Source organism: Coptis chinensis, chromosome 7, assembly GCF_015680905.1.
Source record: "Coptis chinensis isolate HL-2020 chromosome 7, ASM1568090v1, whole genome shotgun sequence".
Classification (NCBI taxonomy): domain Eukaryota; kingdom Viridiplantae; phylum Streptophyta; class Magnoliopsida; order Ranunculales; family Ranunculaceae; genus Coptis; species Coptis chinensis.
Window position 1 is genome coordinate 91,436,833 of NC_141462.1, and position 18,674 is coordinate 91,455,506.

The window sequence follows — 18,674 nt, forward strand, 5'->3', positions numbered from 1 at the left end:
TGCAATTAGCGTTGGAGTTTATTTGATGAAGTTTATAAAATAGAAAGGAGAATAAATGTTTGGAAATATATGAAATAATCTATTCTTTAAAAATAGGGGTGAAGTCATTAACCATTAGGATTTCTCATTAATTGAATTCTTGAAAACCAGAAAAATTTAGTTTAATTAGTTGATGAAATAGAAGCAAATTTTCATTCTTAGATTAAATTAGGTTGATAAAATCAAAATCCAAAAATTGTTTTAAATTTCACGTACCTAGTTAGTTATTGGTTTATTAATTCTCTTCGCTTTAATTTCTCCATTTCAAGGTGTGGTTCGACTCTAACTTCCCACTATTCTTTTTAATTGTTGTAGGTTTAAAAATTATATTTATTGATTTGTAGGTTCTAAACGACAAGAATTTGTCTAAATCATATATCTTGTCCCAAGAAGCATCACTCAAAAGAAAACAACAAATCAAGTCTCAAAAGCCCAGCAAACATGCCACCCCTGAAAGCATCTAGTCCTTTTTTATTAATTTAATTTAATGAGACAAAAAATTAAAAATATTATCAATATTCAGTAGTAATGAATGAAGAAAATTGGAGGAATGAGTAATAATAAGTGGGGTACCAAGCAACGAACCTGGATAGCTTTTTTTAAGAAAGAGTTCTTCAGCAGGATTGAAGAAGTTTGACGCTCTTGTTCTTCTTGTTGTATTTAATGCAACGACCTACAGGACGATGCCAAACTTAGCAGTAAAGGGCTGCTTTTGCTGCATAATGACGTTTGTAACAATTTATTTTGTTCTTAATGTTCAAAGCTTAAGTATGACAGTTATTAGTGGAAGGAACTATGTGACTCTGCCACTCACTGAAAACAACCCATCCAGTTCTTCCAATGGAGTTTGTGACTTTGTTTTTGCGTTCTTTGCATACTTTCTAACACTACACTTTCCTAAAACTTAACACGACAACATAAAATAGTATATGACTTTTCCTATTCTAGTACTTCTTCTCATTCAATTATGTGTTGCATTCCATTATTCCATTTCCCCCTAAATAACTCCATGATAAAACAAATAATATACCTGTAAAAGCAAACTGCTGTGAAAACAAACGCGATATTATTGATCACATATCCCAACAATCCCAAAATAGCTCTATACCCAATAATTAGAACCAACAGAGCAAAAACTGAAATACCCAACCTTAAAAATCTCAAATAGCTCTTCACAAATATACACTATCTTAACATTTCAAGAATTATATAATTATCTCACCAGTAGTATTCGAGAACAAGTAAAGACATGTGGGCAAAAGAGGTAAGAAAACATAAGTCTGTTTATATTCATACCCACATTTCTAACAAAATAAACACTGTCCCATACATGTTGATGCTATACAGGAATGAAACCTAGTGTACACACAAAAGCATAAACACATATTCTAGATGTTAGTGCATGGTAAGTGTACCAAAGATTCTTATATTAATACATGTAAGGGTATGCCTAACCCTAGCTCAAAATTCAAAGAATTAAAATATTCCAAATTTTAGATTTTTATCATATGGAACTCCTTAAAGGTTCTCTCCAAACATGGGATGGGATACCCATAGTTATATACTCAACCCAAACTCCCAAGTGACCATTGCTCATTTAGGGTGATCAATATTGGGGTAAGGGGGACATATTTGAAAACAAAATTGATGGACCTATCATATCATGATAAAATTCAAAGAAATGAATTGCTTACTTGATTGAATAGTGCCTAGAACGACCTTGGTGCCTTCTTCTTCGTTGTGATTGGGGGTTTCTTTTTTCTGTGGAAGAAGAGGAAAATTTGTGTTCAATTGGATAGATTTCAAAACCCCAAAAAATAAAAAATGTGTATTTAAAAATAAATTACTAAAAAAACATACGAATCAATGGACTGCAAATTGTGAAAATAAATTTCGTTGATGAAATCGCTTCCTTTTTCGTCAGTGGGAGGGCACTTCAATTTTTTGAGATTTAGAACTCCTGGGGTTTTGGGTGTTTTAATAAAAAAAAAATAGCTCGATTAATTAAAAGAATATCAATTTATACAATTACGAAAAATATTATCAAATCATGAGATGGGTATCTAAAATTTTAAGTTTACTGGAGAAATTTATACAATGCATTCAACAAATAGAAAAAGAAAGAATAGTAGCCTAAACAAATCCACGTTGACTCTATCATATTCCATGTAGGTTGTTGACGCCATGACGGTAACTTGTCGGAAATGATTGGCTTGGACACCCGATCTCAATGCTACCTATCAGTCCATCATGTAGACTTAGGCATTGGACATTCTAACACCTTGCTATTGGGCATTGCCAACCTATCAGTCCATCATGTAGACTTATGCGCTGGACATTCTAACACCTTGCTATTGAGCATTGCCAAGCATTCAACTGAATTCGTACACTGAAGGCGGAACCCAACATATTAATTTGATTCACTTATGGATAAAAACCCATGTCACTTGATTACATCAATTTGACACTAACATAAATCATCTAGCACTTCAATTACTAAGTAGATGCTTCAAAATGAAATTTAGTAGCTAGAAGTTCACTAACATTATACCTTTAATGAGTGAAGAAGCGAAAATGTGATGGTGCCCAACTGCACATGGAGGTGGTGTAGAATTTTCATTTTCAAACGTGGTGTGAGCCTGTGACTCGAGTAGATGATGTTATAAGATCTTGTTCAATTTATTTGATTCCCTTATTTATATCTATTCCCTTATGTTATTTAACTCCTCAAAAGCCCGCATTATACACTACCCAGTAAAGTACCCCATATCAGCACAAAGCTCCCGACCATAGTATCCTTCCACTCCTCCCATATCAGAATGATGACCTCCACAATATCACTTGGACAATCTTATTTCAAATCTTGATGCGGGAAACATTCATATTAAGATTTCAACTCCAACGTGTCACTCTTGCAATCTTATATAAGACCTCTATGCTTGAGGGCGCTAAAGCAAGTTTACAAACCCTAGTCTAATTTAATTTTCCATAGTTCTCTAATAGTTCAAGTGGACAGAGAAGAAGATAAAAAACAACCCATAAACATTTTTAATAAAAATAGTAATTGTCTCTATTATATTACACCACAACTTAACCATGGACTCTATGTCTAGGATGTGATTTAGTAATCATATTTATGACCAATGACATCACATGTATGTATAAGAGGTCTAAAACATAATATTTGTATGAGATGGGAGCACATGAATTTAACTAAAAAGGGGTAGAGAAATAAGTAGGTAATTTAATTTTGGACCATGAGATGGAAAAGAATGATCAAAAGCTAGGAGAAGACTTAGGGAATGATGTAAAACTCATGAGAAATCAATTATTCTACACTGACACAGAGAATTTGATACAATTGACCGACACAGTGACGTGACACTGCAACATCAATGCTGTAATATGAAAAATCACCACTGCAACATCAATATTGCATCGAGAAGTACCACTGCAACATCAACATTGATGTTGCACCATAAAAATCACTACAACGTCAATGTTGCACAGAAAAATATTATTACAACATTAATATTGCACCGAGAAATATCACTTCAATATCAATGTTGCACCATGAAAACCACTGTAACATCAACGTTGCACTATAAAAAATCAATGGAATTGATGATTTACTATGAAGAAAATATGAGAATGACAAAATAAGAATGGGGATAATGGAAAGAGAATAAGTGTTTTGAATGAGAGAAAATATATTTTTGGCTTATTTTCACCACTGCAATATTAATGTTGCAACATGCCACGTCATTGTGTCTTGACTGTGTTATTTTTCCTGTGTCAGTGTAATATTACTCATAAGAAATAGGGTTGATGGAAGAAAGAATAAAAAATGTGGCTACTCCACAAACAAGAAAAATGAGAGATAAGAGAAAAGGGAGAACTACGACGCGGCTTGATCTGTCCGGTAAGGGGGTATGTAGGTAACCAAATGGGTTCAGCCAATCAATTCAAATGACATTTTTCCCCATTTAAAACCAAGAAGAACAAACCAATTTAATTTCTCAATCATTTCCACACACTTGAGCTGATCACTATTCATTAAGGGGTGACATACAAGGTTACTGGTATGAAATTGGGTTCATACAATTGTCATTTTCTTTTATGGCAAAGCCAAAATAAAATAGATCTAAGTCCTTTTTACCAAATCTACAATGCACATCTATTTCAATACATTTTAGGGTTAATTGGCCAAAACCCCCCATTTTATGATATACATTTGTGTTTACCCCCCAAATTTTGAATCTTCACAAAAAAAACCCCACTCCATCCCAGCCCCATCAAGAAATCATCCATATTTGTTCTATTGCCTAAAGTACCCCTCAGGGGTAAACACAAATGTACTACGATGTGAATTTGACTTATTTGGGTCCTGTTATTGACAGAACCCATTTTGTGTTGGGCAGACCCTAGCCCAATTTGGGGTATGTATTTATGTTGGGCTCAACCGAGAGTTTTGGGCAGACCCCGTGACCAAACCCAAACAAAAAGAACCCCGAGATAATCAGTTGCCACCCTTCATCAAATTCACCAAAAACCTACCAAAGCCAAAAACCAAAAATTGATTCGGTCTCCCGCCAAATTAAAGATTCATCTCCTACTCTCCTACTTGTATTGGATCTGATTCTTCATCACAAGGGATTTCTATTGAAATTGGTTCGTCGTCAATGCTAATATGATTTCTAAAATGAGAGCATCGTGTTAAAGATATGCTCACTCACGATTATAATGCTTGATTTTCTTCTGGTTAGTCACCTTTCATCAAATTTTCTGACGTTTAAGGAGTCAAGTAGATGATGTTGACAAAGCATAAGCATATAGTCACACTTGCTTTGGAAAAATTGCAACTAATTGGGGCAAAACTAAGCTCATCAAATATCATTTATCGTCATCACCATATTATACACAACGGCTTTGTTCCCAACTCTTTCCGTGGCTTAGCTGAGAGTCCTTTCCCTAATATTTCTTCATCGTATTTCCTTACCATATCAACCATATTCTTCTAAATCAGTGCATCAATAACGACATTATAAGCAGAAGCATCTGGACTGCACCTGTGTTCTTCCATTTTCTTCCCAACTATAAACACTAGACGAAGAAACCCCATCTCGTAAGGAGAGGGGTGGTATTGTATCATTGGGGTGGAGTTTGGGATTTGAACTTTGAAGATTGAGTCATCGCCGCGTTCTTCTTTGTGAGAGAGAAAGATGGGGCATTTTTTTGCTGTAAATTTACTTTCGTTTTTCGGTCCTGATTTTAGAAAACCTAATTAATTGGGACTCTTTAGTTTCGGCAGTTTTTTCTCCACCTTTCTCGTAATCCCCCTACAGACGTGGATAGCCTTAGAGAGCTTGAAAAGGGACTACTATTATATATGTATGTATTAGCCCATTCTGTGACTACTAAGGTGGCATGTCCACCGACTTGCGGTATAGTTAGAAGATGGGGCGCGAGGCACTGGATCAAGACCGCGGAATCATAAAAAGACATAGGCCGTACAGAGACAGGGGATCCAGAGTGGTCAGAGTCAAAGCAGAGGCAACTTAAGGAAAAAGGAACGAGGGGTACAAAAGCGGGGCCGTGGAACCCTAAGAGGACAGGTGGGCGGAGATGGACCAAGGGATGAAAAAGGGATCAAGGGATGAAAGGGAGGGTGAAGGCGGTATAAAAAGGAACAGTAGAGAAAGAAAAAAGGGGGAAGAAAGAGAGAGAGAGGACTAGGAAGAGAGGGACTAAGGAGATCAGTAGGGTATATTGTGGTTAACACATTTGGCGCCGTCTGTGGGGATGAAATTAATCCACAATCTGGGAAGAATGGAAAGGTGTGAAACATGGCTCTAGCTAAGATGAGAAGAGGTAGAGGAAGACCTAGGAGGACGGAGGACGTTTAGAATGAAACTGCGAGTGTGGAAAACATAGAGATGGAGGAAGAGGAGGTTGAGGATTCGGTGGCGGAGGCAACTAGGTTGGTTCAAGAGGAGGTAGGGAGACTCAGAGAGGAGAATGATGAGTTGAGGAGAGAAAGAGAAGACACTTAGGGGAGAGCAGAGACGGCGGTACCGGTTGGTAGTGAAGTGGAAGTGCAAAGTGAGGAACTTCATCAGGAACACGGGGCGAACAATGCAGGAGGCATTACCATGGAAATGGTGCAGACGATGATCGAAAGAGACAGAGAGGCTAACCGCTCAGCGGAAAAGGAGAAACAGGGCGCAGCTAAGAAGGTGGTGGACAGCCTGAATCAGAATCCACTTGCTGACTATATCCGAAATTCTGAGGTACCTAAGAGATTGAAGCAGCCGCAGTTCGAGAGGTATAATGGGAAAGGAGATCCGGCGGACCATCTGCATCACTTTAGGTAGCAGATGCCGCTGTGGCAGGAGGCGAAGTATGATGGCCTCCGTTTCATGATGTTTCCTGCCAGCCTGAAAGGGGGAGCGTCCGATTGGTATTATCGGTTGGCGTCGCAGAGTATACACAAGTTTGAGGAGTTGGAGCAAGCTTTTGTAAATCACTTCATCCATCACAAGAAGAGGATAGTAAATGTAGCGGATCTCTTTAATGTCAAGCAGAAGTCCGCCGAGACACTCAGGGACTTCTTGTGCAGGTTCAAGGAAGAGACGCTGAGGGTGGAAAATCTGGATGAGCGCACCGTGGTCATAGCGTTCTAGCATGGATTGAAGCAGGGAACCAGAGTGCACGAATCCGAATCGAAGATTGAAGTTACCACCTTGCATGCTTTGTACCTGAAGGTAGAAAAATCCATTAGATATGAAGACATTTTACAGAGAACTAGTAAAGAACACAGGAAAACCGACAAGGCAGTGCACGCCATGGGAGTGGAGGACAGGAGAGATAGGGAAAGAGTCGTGGTAAAAGATGGGGGAACCTACAGAGGGGAGTCACAAAAAGCGGAAAGAGGCCAAGACCAAGCCAGAAGAGAATACAGAGAGAGAAAACCCTACCGCGAGATGGACTTAACTCCGCTAAATAAGCCGTTGGAAGAGATCCTGCCGTTGATTAAAGGTCAACAGTATTAGGAAGCTCCGCGGAACTCACCTAAAGAGTTAGAAGGGAAGTCGTTCTGTGCCTATCATCAGGTCAGAAATCACACTACCAACGAGTGTTATGCTTTGCAGTGGCTAGTGGAGAGAATGATTGGGAAATGATTGTTGAAAGAGCTCATCAAGGAAGTACAACCAGTCGAAAGGGTTCCTGTCGCGGCTCGAATCCTGGGCACGATAAATGTTATTTTTAGTGGAGAAACGCTGGGAAGGAATGCCCATAGAGACAAGGTGAGAAGGACAGCCAGTCTGCAGCAGATAAATGAGGTTGTGAGCAGTCCACGGCCAGTTCCAGGAGCTAGTAAGGAGAATGACAGAATAGAGTTCACACCAAAGGATCTGGAATCAGTGGTTGCGCCTCATGAGGACGCGCTGGTGGTCACAATAGTGATGGGTAACTACATGGTAAAAAGGGTTCTGATAGACTGCGGAAGTTCAGTAGATCTGTTATTCCAAGGTGCGATGGAAGAAATGGGTATCAAAAGGGAGCAGATGAAGCCGCCTCAGACTAACCTATTTGGCTTCAACAACAGCATGACTGAGCCGTTAGGGGAACTCGTTCTACCGGTGATGGTCTTTACCCATTTTATGGTAGTGGCACCAACTAGCAATACAACGCGATTCTAGGGAGAAAATGGATCCATGAGATGAAGGCTATCCCATCGACGTATTACCAAGTGGTCCACTTTCCGACAAATGGAGGAACATACGAGATAAGGGGGGATCAGGTCGCGGCACAAAACATCCACCAGGTGACAGCAAAGGGTTTGGTCCGTGGTTCAGATAAAGATGCGCCAGAAAGGGGTGCCAAGCTAGCATAGCAATTACAGACCGGGGCCACGGTCGGTGAGAAAGAGCTGACCGTTGGGGCCAAGACCATGGATGAGAATGAAGTGGTGAATATAGGGGAGGCTGAGGAGGAGAAGTTTGTCAACACAGGGGCCAGTCTATCTGAAGATTGGAAAGTAAATCTGATTGAGTTGTTAACTAAGAATAGCGATGTGTTTGTATTGACGATTGAGGATTTGGCTTGATTGGATCCGGAGTTCGCTTGTCACCGGTTACACATGAGAGAAGGGGCCTGTCCAGTCCAGCAGAAGATGAGGGGCATGAAGCCGCAGTATGCACAAGGAATTCGAGAGGAAGTAAAGAAGCTGAAGGATGTTGGCATCATCCGTGAATGCAAGTTAACTTATTGGTTGTCAAATGTGGTGGCGGTACCCAAGAAAAATGGGAAAGTGAGGATGTGCGTTGATTTTACGAACATCAACAAGGAATGCCCGAAAGATTGCTATCCTATGTCGCGGATAGACGAGTTAGTGGATAGAACTGTGGAATTCAAGATCTTCTCCTTCATGGACGCATCAATGGGTTATAATCAGGTGATGATGTACGGTCCGGACTAGGAAAAGACCGCATTCATAGTAGAAGGGGGGGGGGGGGACATACTGTTATACCAGGATGCCATTTGGACTAAAGAATGTTGGGGCCACGTTTCAAAGATTGAGAGAAAAGATGTTTGAAAGCAAAATCAGGAAGGGAATGAAAATCTATATAGATGACATGGTGGAGAAGAGTATGACCAAGGGGGAGCATTTGGCGGGGCTAAGTGAAACGTTCTCTATACTACGAAGACATAAGCTAATGTTGAATCCAGAGAAGTGTACGTTCGGCGTGACTTCTGGGAAGTTCTTGGGATATATTGTCACCTACCGTGGAATAGAAGCCAACCTGGATCAGATAAGGGCACTGTTGGAAATGCCGTCGCCACAGAATGTAAAGGAGGTGCAGAGATTGGTAGGCAGGGTCACAGCTCTCAATAGATTCATATCTAATTCCTCAAATAAGTGCCGACCTCTATATCTACTCCTAAGGAGGATGACAGACTTTCAATGGACCGCAGCGTGTGAACAGGCTTTTCAAGAGTTAAAAGAATATTTAAGGAAGGCCCCTATTCTATCGCGCCCGGGGCAGGGGGAGAAGTTGTATTTATATCTGGGGGTGTCTGAGTGGGGAATCAGTTCAGTGTTGATAAGGATAGTGGACGGTGTACTTCCAAAGCAAGACGATGTTGGATGCAGAGACGAGATACAATAGAATTGAAAAGTTTGCCTTGGCTTTGATCTTTTCGACGCTCAAGTTGAAGCCCTATTTTGATGCTCATTCGGTGGTAGTGGTGACCAACTTGCCGCTCAAATAGGTGCTGAAGGCAGAGAGATCAGGGAGAATGCTGAAATGGGTGGTGCTGCTTAGTTCATACGACATTGAGTATCAGGCCAGGACCGTGGAGAAGGCTCAGGAAATGGCGGAATTCCTAGCCGAGGACCCCACCTAGGGGGAGGAGATGGTCATGGAACAGGAAGCGGAACAAAGTCAAGACCCTCTGGACCTTTGGGACATGCGGAATAGATGGAGAGTCTTCGCAGACGGGTCCGCCACAGACACGGGGAATGGAATTGGCGTGGTGCTGGTCACCCCCGAGAATACTCGCCTAGAGTTATCAATGAAGTTTGGCTTCGCAGCTTCGAATAATGAGTTTGAATATGAGGCGGTGATAGCAGGTTTGGACTTAGCCAGGGATCTGGGTGTGCGAGAGCTGATAGTATATTCCAATTCGAATTTGGTGGTATGTCAGGTCAATGGAGGGTTCGAGGCTCAATGTCCTAGGATGGCAAAGTATCTGGAGGTATTGCAACGGAAGGTGGGCAACTTTGAGAAAATCAGTTTTGCGTATCTAGGCAGGGGAGAGAATAGACACGCCGATGCCTTAGCATATGTGGCCGCGGTACTCCCTGGAACCAAAGGAAGATCTATAGAGGTCAGGGTGCTGAGCAAGCCAAGTACCGCAGATCAAAAGGGGGTGTGGCTAACTACTGAGCAAGAGCCTGGATGGATGGAACCCATCAAGAGTTACCTGTCGGGGATAGAAATTAAGGACAGGCAAGAAAGGAGGAGGATGGAACAGATATCACAAAGATACACTTTGCTGAATGGGGAGCAGTATCGGAGAAGTGTCAGTGGACTACTCTTGAAATGTCTAGGTCCGCAAAAGGTACAAGAGGTATTGAATGAGGTTCACGAAAGGGACTGCGGAAGCCATTCAACAGGGAGGACCACGGTTCACCGTCTGCTATCACAGGGGTACTTTTGGCCCCACATGAAGAAAGATGTGACTGATTATGCCAAGAGAGGTTGGGAGCAAGCTGAGTGGCCCAGGCATACTCAGCGGCTCCCAATCTCTCCATAGTCAACTTGGGAGCAAGTTGAGTGGCCCGGGCATACTCAGCGGCTCCTAACCTCTCCAATGGCAACTTGGGAGCAGCTGAGTGGCCCGGGCATGGCTCCCAACCTCTCCATAGTCAACGCGGGGGCATGTTGAGGGGCTCGGGCATACTCAACGGCTCGCAACCTCTCCATATTCGACTTGGGGGCAAGCTGAGTGGCCAGGGTATACTCAGCGGCCCCCAACATCGCCATATTCAACTTGGGGGCAAGCTGAGTGGCCCGGGCATACTCAACGGCCCCCAACATCGCCATATTCGACTTGGGGGCAAGCTGAGTGGCCCGGGCATACTCAGCGGCTCCCAATACCTCTATAAACCATTGGGGAGAGCTGAGTGGCCCGGGCGTACTCAGCAACCCACCAACCTCACCATCGAGAGCAAGATGGGTGGTTTGGGCAGGCTCAGCGGCTGCTAGCGTGTCCGTAGTCAGCTGGGGAGTGACAAACGGGGTTGCCCCCAATATCTCAGTGGTAGCGAAGGGGATGAGCCCTCCGCGAACAAGGATGGACATGTAGGCTGGACAAGGGCCGACATGATGTGAATAGATTAGGAAACAAGGGAAGATGGCAACTTGCTAAATAAAAATGGGTGCAACATTTACAACAACTAACAAAATGTTTGACATGAAATAAGTTTCATTATGGTCAGGTGGGATTACCCAGAAATCCAGACTCTAGAGTCATAAGAAACAAGAAACTGATACTTCAAAATTCTAATTCAACCTATGCAATCAGATGGGTTAACAGGCGAGGCCAAACCCAAGCAAACTTCACTTTGGATCGGCCGTGGCATCCACCAGCAACCCATCCTCGTCCACAGATCCGGCGATTTCATCAACATTAATAGGGGAAGTGGACACAACATGCTGGTCCGCGGCATCTGTTTCAACAGCAGGGGATGGGGCTGCAGGTTCAGGAAGGGCAGGTGCAGGATGCTGAGCAGGGAGGAGACTTCTGGCTGCAGTGAGGGCTTCCAGTTGTTGCTTCAGCTCCCGAGCTATCTTTTTGGAGGCCAAGGCCTTGAAATGTTTAGCTGCCTCCTTCATCGACCGTTCCAGTTCGGCCGCGGCCGTGGCTCTATCTGCCTCCCTATGCTTCTCTAGCTGCGAGGTGACGCCAGCAACATAGTCCTTGTGAGTTTGTTCTGCGCACTGGAGGTCCCTGTGGTGACTTAGTGTCGCGGTGCGAGCGTCATCCCTTTCCTTCTCCAGTTGGGTGCACTTCACCTTCCACCCCGAGGGCCCATGGATCTCAACCTTCGTAGACTCGAGATCATCCAAGGTATTGGTGAGGCCACGGATAACGTAGCCCACATCAAGGCTCAGCTGGAGATGTAAACAAAGTTAGAACCAAGTAAGCGGCAATGAAGAAAAGAAAGGAAAAGAGGGGGCGTACCCTTTCCCATCCGGTGTAGATCGCGGCCCGGTGGGAGCCAGAGTCCCCATAAGTCTGGTCCCTGGGGAGATGGGAACTAAAGAATAAGGATGCGGCTACGGCTGGGTTATCCAGCGTGGAGTCACGAGTGGTGACGTCCCTGTCCCTAACCTTGAACTATGGGTGCCAGATTTCCGCTGTCCCCGCGGGCAGGGGACCAATGGGAATAGCTGCTTTGCCCGGGTGGCATGAGGTGGCAGCAGGACGCAGTGACGTCAATCGGCAGGGGTAGCGGTGGAGGCAGTGGTCTTGGCTTTCTTGGCTGGAGGGCCCTTGGCTGCTGCTGTGTTGGGCTCCTCACCATCTGAATCACTGTCCCAAAGCTTAAGTTTGGAAATGTCCATGTTAGCGGATGCGCTTGTAGGGGGATCAAGGTCGTCTTCCCAGTCAATGATGGAAGAATAAGACCTGGGGACTATGTCGGGGATGGCTGATGAAGAACCAACGGGGGGCTTTTGAGCCTGGGAGGCGGCGGCTTTCCGTGCGAGAGCTTGACTATGGGAGATCTTTATGGTATACCCGAAGGAGCGATGGACCGGGCGCTTCGCTTGCCACTTTTTGGGAGGAGAGGGTTTCGGTTTCCTTTCCTTGGGCGGTGGAAAAAGGTATAGAGGACCGCGGTACTTGCCAATGTCTTTAAGCAGAGGGTCCAAGAGGAGCGGGCTACCTTTGTCAGGTCAATATCGAGGATGTTGCACTGACCCTCTCCTAGGCTGCGGAGACTGTGGAAGATAGCAGAAGTTATACCGGCGTATAGTTGGGAGAGCGAATCCAAAATCCAGCTTGAAGCACAGAGGAGTAGACGTGTCAAGTTAGGGTTCATCAAAAAGGCAAACAGAGCAACTAACTACACTCACCGCGGTCAAGGAAATGGGATTGTCTCAAAGACAGTTCAGGGGGTAATTCCGCTAAAAAGGAAATTCCCGGACACATACAGAGGGTAATGGTGCCACACTTTGTCAAAGGTAGTGACGCGAATCACGAAGGACTTCTTCCACGGGCGCACACAGAATGACTGATACCCTATGCTTCCAAATTTGGTGCTTTTCTTTAAAAAATAGTGGGCTGTGATGTCATGCATGCCAATTCTAGGAGTGTTCATTTTATTGTAGTAGTTGGCAGCGTACATGATTCACCAGAAGTTGTTGATGCCTTGGCACGGCGGAATGTTGAAGTGGTTGCAGACCTCAACGTCCAGTAGGGATAAGGGAAAGTGGAGTCCCGCAGCTATTTGCCCCACAGTAGCTACTAAATAGCCCGGCCGCAGAGGGACAAGATGAGGGAAATGGGTTACACCTGGCACGTGTTCTAAGAGCACGTCTCTGGGAATACCGTAAGCGGCTTGTACGGCGGCCATGTTAGGCATACGATAATGAGAGGGTGGGGGAGGAAGCACAGAGGGTCTCCCCGAGGTAGAAGGGGCAACAGATGAGTTAGTTGACTCAGGAGAAGGGGATCTTGATGGGTCTGCGGTGGGGCCAAAGGAGTCAAATTTGGTAGAGGAGCTGGAAGGATTGAGGGGCGAGGACCCAGATCTGGTAGCGGAGGAGCCACTAGAATGGGAACCAGACATGGGGAAAGACCAGAATTCAGAGAAGAAAGGGGTCTGGGTTGGGGCAGAGCACTCAAAGGGGTTGGGAGTGAACAGATGGTGAAGAAGTAACTATGCTCAAACCGATATACACCATAAACAAAAAGAAAAGGGGAATGACGAACCTGATCGAGGAGAAGCAAGGCCCACGCGGGGACTCCCTGTTGAGCAAGAGCGAGAGGTAGGAAAGGCTTTACCGAGGAGAAGGAGAGGGTGGTAGTGCTTGCGAAGGGTGCTAGAAAGGTGAGAGAGAATAGTGAAACTGGAGAGATGAAGTTTGAATGAGAAAGACGAAATGAATAGGTGAAGAGTTTTATTTTGGGCGAGATTCGAAGAGACAGGGGTAATCCGGTAAAAAAGGGACAGGTTGGCAGAAGGAAGGACCGCCCAAAGGAAGACATGTATCCTCACAAAAACCAAAGAGGCAGGGCTAGGAAAGCACGCGCAAAGGATGGAACATGAGTATAAGGCCACGTGGTGATGAACCAGAGGTCCTGACAGAGAGCTGCACGTGGACACCATAGGGACTGAGGCATCTGAATAGACTATAACGTATCGAGGGATGATTGGGCTGTGATCATCTAATTAGTGAGTCTCGGCCTGCGGACCCATAATTATCTGAGGGACGAGAGGGGGGCCCATTCTGTGACCACTAAGGTGGCATGTCCACCGACCTGCGATATAGTTAGAGGATGGGGCGCGAGGCATTGGGTCAAGACCGCAGAATCATAAAAATACAGGTCGTTCAGAGACAGGGGATCCATAGTGGTCAGAGTAAAAGCAGAGGCAACTTAAGGAAAAAGGAACGAGGGGTACACCCTAAGAGGACAGGTGGGCGGAGATGGACCAAGGGATGAAAAAGGGATCAAGGGATGAAAGGGAGGGTGAAGGCGGTATAAAAAGGAACAGTAGAGAAAGAAAAAAGGGGGAAGAAAGAGTGAGAGAGAGGACTAGGAAGAGAGGGACTAAGGAGATCAATTAGGGTATATTGTGGTTAATATATATATATATATATATATATATATATATATATATATATATATATATATATATATATATATATATTATTTTTTGCCGTGCATGCATGCATCGAGCTCTTTTGAAAACATTTAGAATTTTTTAGAAAATTGGGACTGCCGTTTTAGTCGCTAACCCGTTTTAATTTTCTAACAAATTGTTTTAAATGAAATTTTAAAACCCCGTTTTTTTAATTAGAGAGAGACCCTGTTTTAATAGGAGAATAATTCTCGTTTTAATTAGATATGTTAGATTTACTCTTTTCAGTAGGGGAGGAATTCCCATTTTAATAGGAGAATGATTCACGTTTTAATTAGAAGCGTTAGAATTATAATAAAAAAAAATATTCTCATTTTTCAAATAGGAGATAAATTCCCGTTTTAATAGGAGATGACGTAGAATTTTAATAGAGTTCGAAAAATATCCTTGTGGGAGATTTAATATTAAGATATAGATATAGATATAGATATAGATATAAAGATACAGTATTTGTATTAAACTCGCAAATAATCGTTAATTCACACATATGGGCTCCAACGATTTGGACGATGATTGATTGGTTTTTGATGATTTTTATTATGGTTCTTTCCTAGGCTTGAAGTCCAGAGTTTGGGATCTCATTTTAGTTTGTTTCATAAACAGGCATTGTAAAGGTGTTATTTAGTTTGGCCTTTACAACTTGTGATTTAAAGTGGAGGAGATGGGGATATTAGATTGGAAAGATCGAGTTCGTTCTGAGCGAACTGCCTACGTATCTATCTCTCACTTCTGGGGGGAAAGTAGAATCAGGTCTGGCATAGTTCATACAGATGATATTTATAGCTGCTGAACGTGAGGATCCAATCAACCTGTGTACTGACAAGCATAGATGTATGGTTGAGATTGAGAAAGAGTGTGTAGATGGTGTTGGTAGGAATTATGGAATGATGGGGAGTAGTTACAGTGGTTCGTATTTTGCGGTAATGGATTGTGTAAGTATGACTTTGGTAATGATTGTATCTAGAAGATGGATGATATCATAAGATGGAACACTCTGCATGAGGACGTGTGAGTTGATCTATTTTGGAGCGATCTCGTAGATCAGGTGCGCAAGCTGATGATGTGAGTCGCTCTGAAGCCAACTCGGAAGACGAGGGCATGAGGTCGGCATGATATTTCCGTTATGCTGGACACGTGCCTGATATTCCTGAATGAAGATATCACTCCCTCATAGGCATGATTCTATACTGGATACTAAAAATCATCGAGCATGATACATCTCTTAGGGAGTAAACACTGATTTGAGACTCAGAATCCTTGGAGTCTATAACCTCGACCAACTTGTAATCATCTTTCGTAGGATCATACCAAAGCTATAAACTGATCTGAATCACTTTCAAAACGAACACTTTCTTCGAATGCCACAATCTTGTATTCTCTGGTATTAAGGGTTCAGCAAGCAAACTTGATTCTCCTTAACTAAACATATAACTCCATTACAAGAACCCAACAATCTTGAACCATAACTATATCGAGATTCACCAAATTGGTCTTTAATTATAACTGCTTTTTCAAATGAATTACCCTCTAGACAATAGATGTACGTCTGAGAACGCCAAAACAACCCCTTCCTTCAATGAATTGTGCTGTCATTCTCGTATTGCCATGAAAAATCCATCTCTTTCCTAAAGTGGTCGATCATAGTAGCTAAGATATTACCGTCGTCTCTATCTATGCTCTATTAAGGTGCATTTTGATAAAACTAGGATCATACTGTTAGACTACGTACACCATGGCTTACAAACGCACCTGAATCTTATAAGTGATTTCGCAGGTACCCTAGATAGACTCTCCACTATGACTTCTTGTGGTAGGTCGGCCATTTGTTAGCTACTTTACTCTCTATTCTTCTTCTATCGAGGGTTGGGGCTCCAGTCAAGTGAACTTCTCTTTCTTTCTTCTCCTCTTGAACGTACGAAGGTTCTGAAGATTCTGATACTTGGCCCATGCACGCCGTGTGGTCCATGGGCCAAACTAGAAACCCGGACTTTTCCAACGTTTCGGACGGAATGATCTCTGTGTCTCTAGTCTCTACCTTTGAGCTTGTTGACATGTTGCGTGCTAGTGTTCTTGTTGTCCAGTTCAATCATCCAAAATGGTGTCAGGGACGTTCAGTGTCCAGACTTGACACTCTTTTCAGTATTTTGTTTCAATTCCTCCCCAGTAGTAACAAATAGTCCTGGAGCTTATGCTTACGTGCTGTAGGACAGTAGCTCATGGTTTTCTTTGTACCTATCCTCACTCCTCACTGTTTTGCATATTTTGCTTAATGAAATTTATTAGAACTTCAATATAAAATGACCAATATGTTCATTTTGACGCATATCACTGATAAATGAGACATTCTAGTAATCTAGTGAACGGAAACATATTATTAGGATGTTTTTTTTTCTAGAAAATCACGAAAATTGACTAAGCTGCTCAAATAGAAGGGAATTCCTCGGTCAATATTTTGTATTTACAGGAAAATAACATTTTACTCAACAAAGAAAAATTCCTTAAAAAAATGACTGAATAAAAAAACACTCCTTACAAGACCGCTCTCTCTCTCTCTCTCATTCAACTGACAACAGAAGAAGAACAAGACGGACATCGAATCAGACCATTCTCATTACAAACAAAACAACTTCTAAACCCACCACCTTTTTCCATAAACAATTTATGACTCCCATCACATTGGTCACATAGCAAAAATGTATACCCACCACAATTATCACACACCCCAATTTCATCAACCGGTAATCCATCCACTATTTTCTTCAACTCCCCGTTTTCATGAAGGCCTCTTATTTCCTCGGCCCCACCAATGTATCGACCCCCGATGAACACTCTAGGCAGCGAAAGTTTTTCCTTCTTTCCTATAATACCCTCGAGCTCTTTTAAAAAGCCTAAATCCATTGACAGATCTCGTTCGTCTATTTTGACTCGAAAGCTGCGTAGAATTGACCGGACTGTTTTGCAATCTTCGAATGTCTTGCGTACAATTCGGAGACTAGTGAAGTAGATCACGATGCCGATTTTTTGAGTTGATGGGTCGGGTTTGGTTGTTGTTGGGTGGGTCCAGTTTCGTAATATGGAAGTTGCGACCCGGACTCGGTGGAAGATGGATGGCTTTTTGGGAGTTTCAGGTTCTTCTTTGCAGAGTGATTGAATGTCTTTGAATGATGAACAAGAAAAATTTGTAGGTCTAGTGGTGGTGTGAATCCGACCTGTTGATTTGCTCAGCCTTGGTGACCACATTTAGAAAGAGTTATATGAGATGGTGCTGCAAATTTTTTGTGACTTGTGAGTGTGTGGGGTTGGATAGATAAAAAGAGTCGAGGGATTAGTTAAGATGGTTAAGAAGGTATTGATTGCTTTTTAATTAAGTAGAGGGCAAATGAAGAAAGGTTAAGCAGATTTCCTTTTGTGGTCAGCTGTCTTTGCTGTCCAAAAAGTTAACCCACATCCTCTTTGTAGTCTACCCAAGTCCTACTTCTTAGATCCGATAATCGACGAAATTTCGATTGCTTGTACTACATACTCAAGTGACTAACCAGTCTACCAGTACATTTTGTTTTTTGACTATCTATCTGAAGTTTGAGTGGGTGAATGTTTTTGACATGGATATTTTGTGGCTTGAAATCAGTACATCCCTATGCGTGTTCTTGGTTTTAGGGACAGCAAAGATTTGGAAAGTAGATTAATGAAGATGGAAGATTAGGTAATACCCACTGGCCACACCAAATCTCTGTTAAATTGTAATTTAATCGTATGATTAGATATGGAAATTTTTTTTTAGCAAGTTCTTCACAGCTAATTATATTCTATAAATTAAGTTGGAATTAATTATAGTGTGATTATGATGGAATACTTGTACGTTTTCTTCTTTCTGACCCGGTGAAGACTAATTAACGAGTAGCAGACATAATGGCTGGACTCTAAAGTCAATGAAATTGAGCATTTGTTCATGGGTTCTCTCTTTTCACCTTCATTTTCGAGGATGTCCTCATAGGGACGAGGGCGCGACCGTGTGATCCAACAGTCTAGAAATACAATGTCCGCGGACCCTCATCAAGAATATCCTCAGGGTAGCTGGAGCCTATAAAAAAAGTAAAACAAACTGATAAGAACGCGCCTATAGAGTCAACTGTCCAAGGCTCCATGCCCCCTTTCTTTGATGACGAATAGATTCCAAGTGACATCAATTATGTAT

At 42.7% G+C, this 18,674-nt stretch overlaps 2 protein-coding genes across 2 annotated transcripts; one reads left to right on the forward strand and one right to left on the reverse strand.

Moving 5' to 3' along the window:
* Positions 1–9,459: 9,459 nt before the first annotated feature.
* On the forward strand, positions 9,460–10,362 carry LOC147489931 (uncharacterized). Its single transcript, XM_086574771.1, has one exon. It carries the CDS (start codon positions 9,460–9,462, stop codon positions 10,360–10,362), a length of 903 nt encoding a protein of 300 aa, XP_086430897.1.
* Positions 10,363–16,907: 6,545 nt separating this feature from the next.
* LOC147489932 (uncharacterized protein At3g28850-like) lies at positions 16,908–18,230 on the reverse strand. Its single transcript, XM_086570446.1, has one exon. It carries the CDS (start codon positions 17,717–17,719, stop codon positions 17,039–17,041), a length of 681 nt encoding a protein of 226 aa, XP_086426572.1. The 5' UTR covers positions 17,720–18,230; the 3' UTR covers positions 16,908–17,038.
* Between the last annotated feature and the right edge of the window lie 444 nt (positions 18,231–18,674).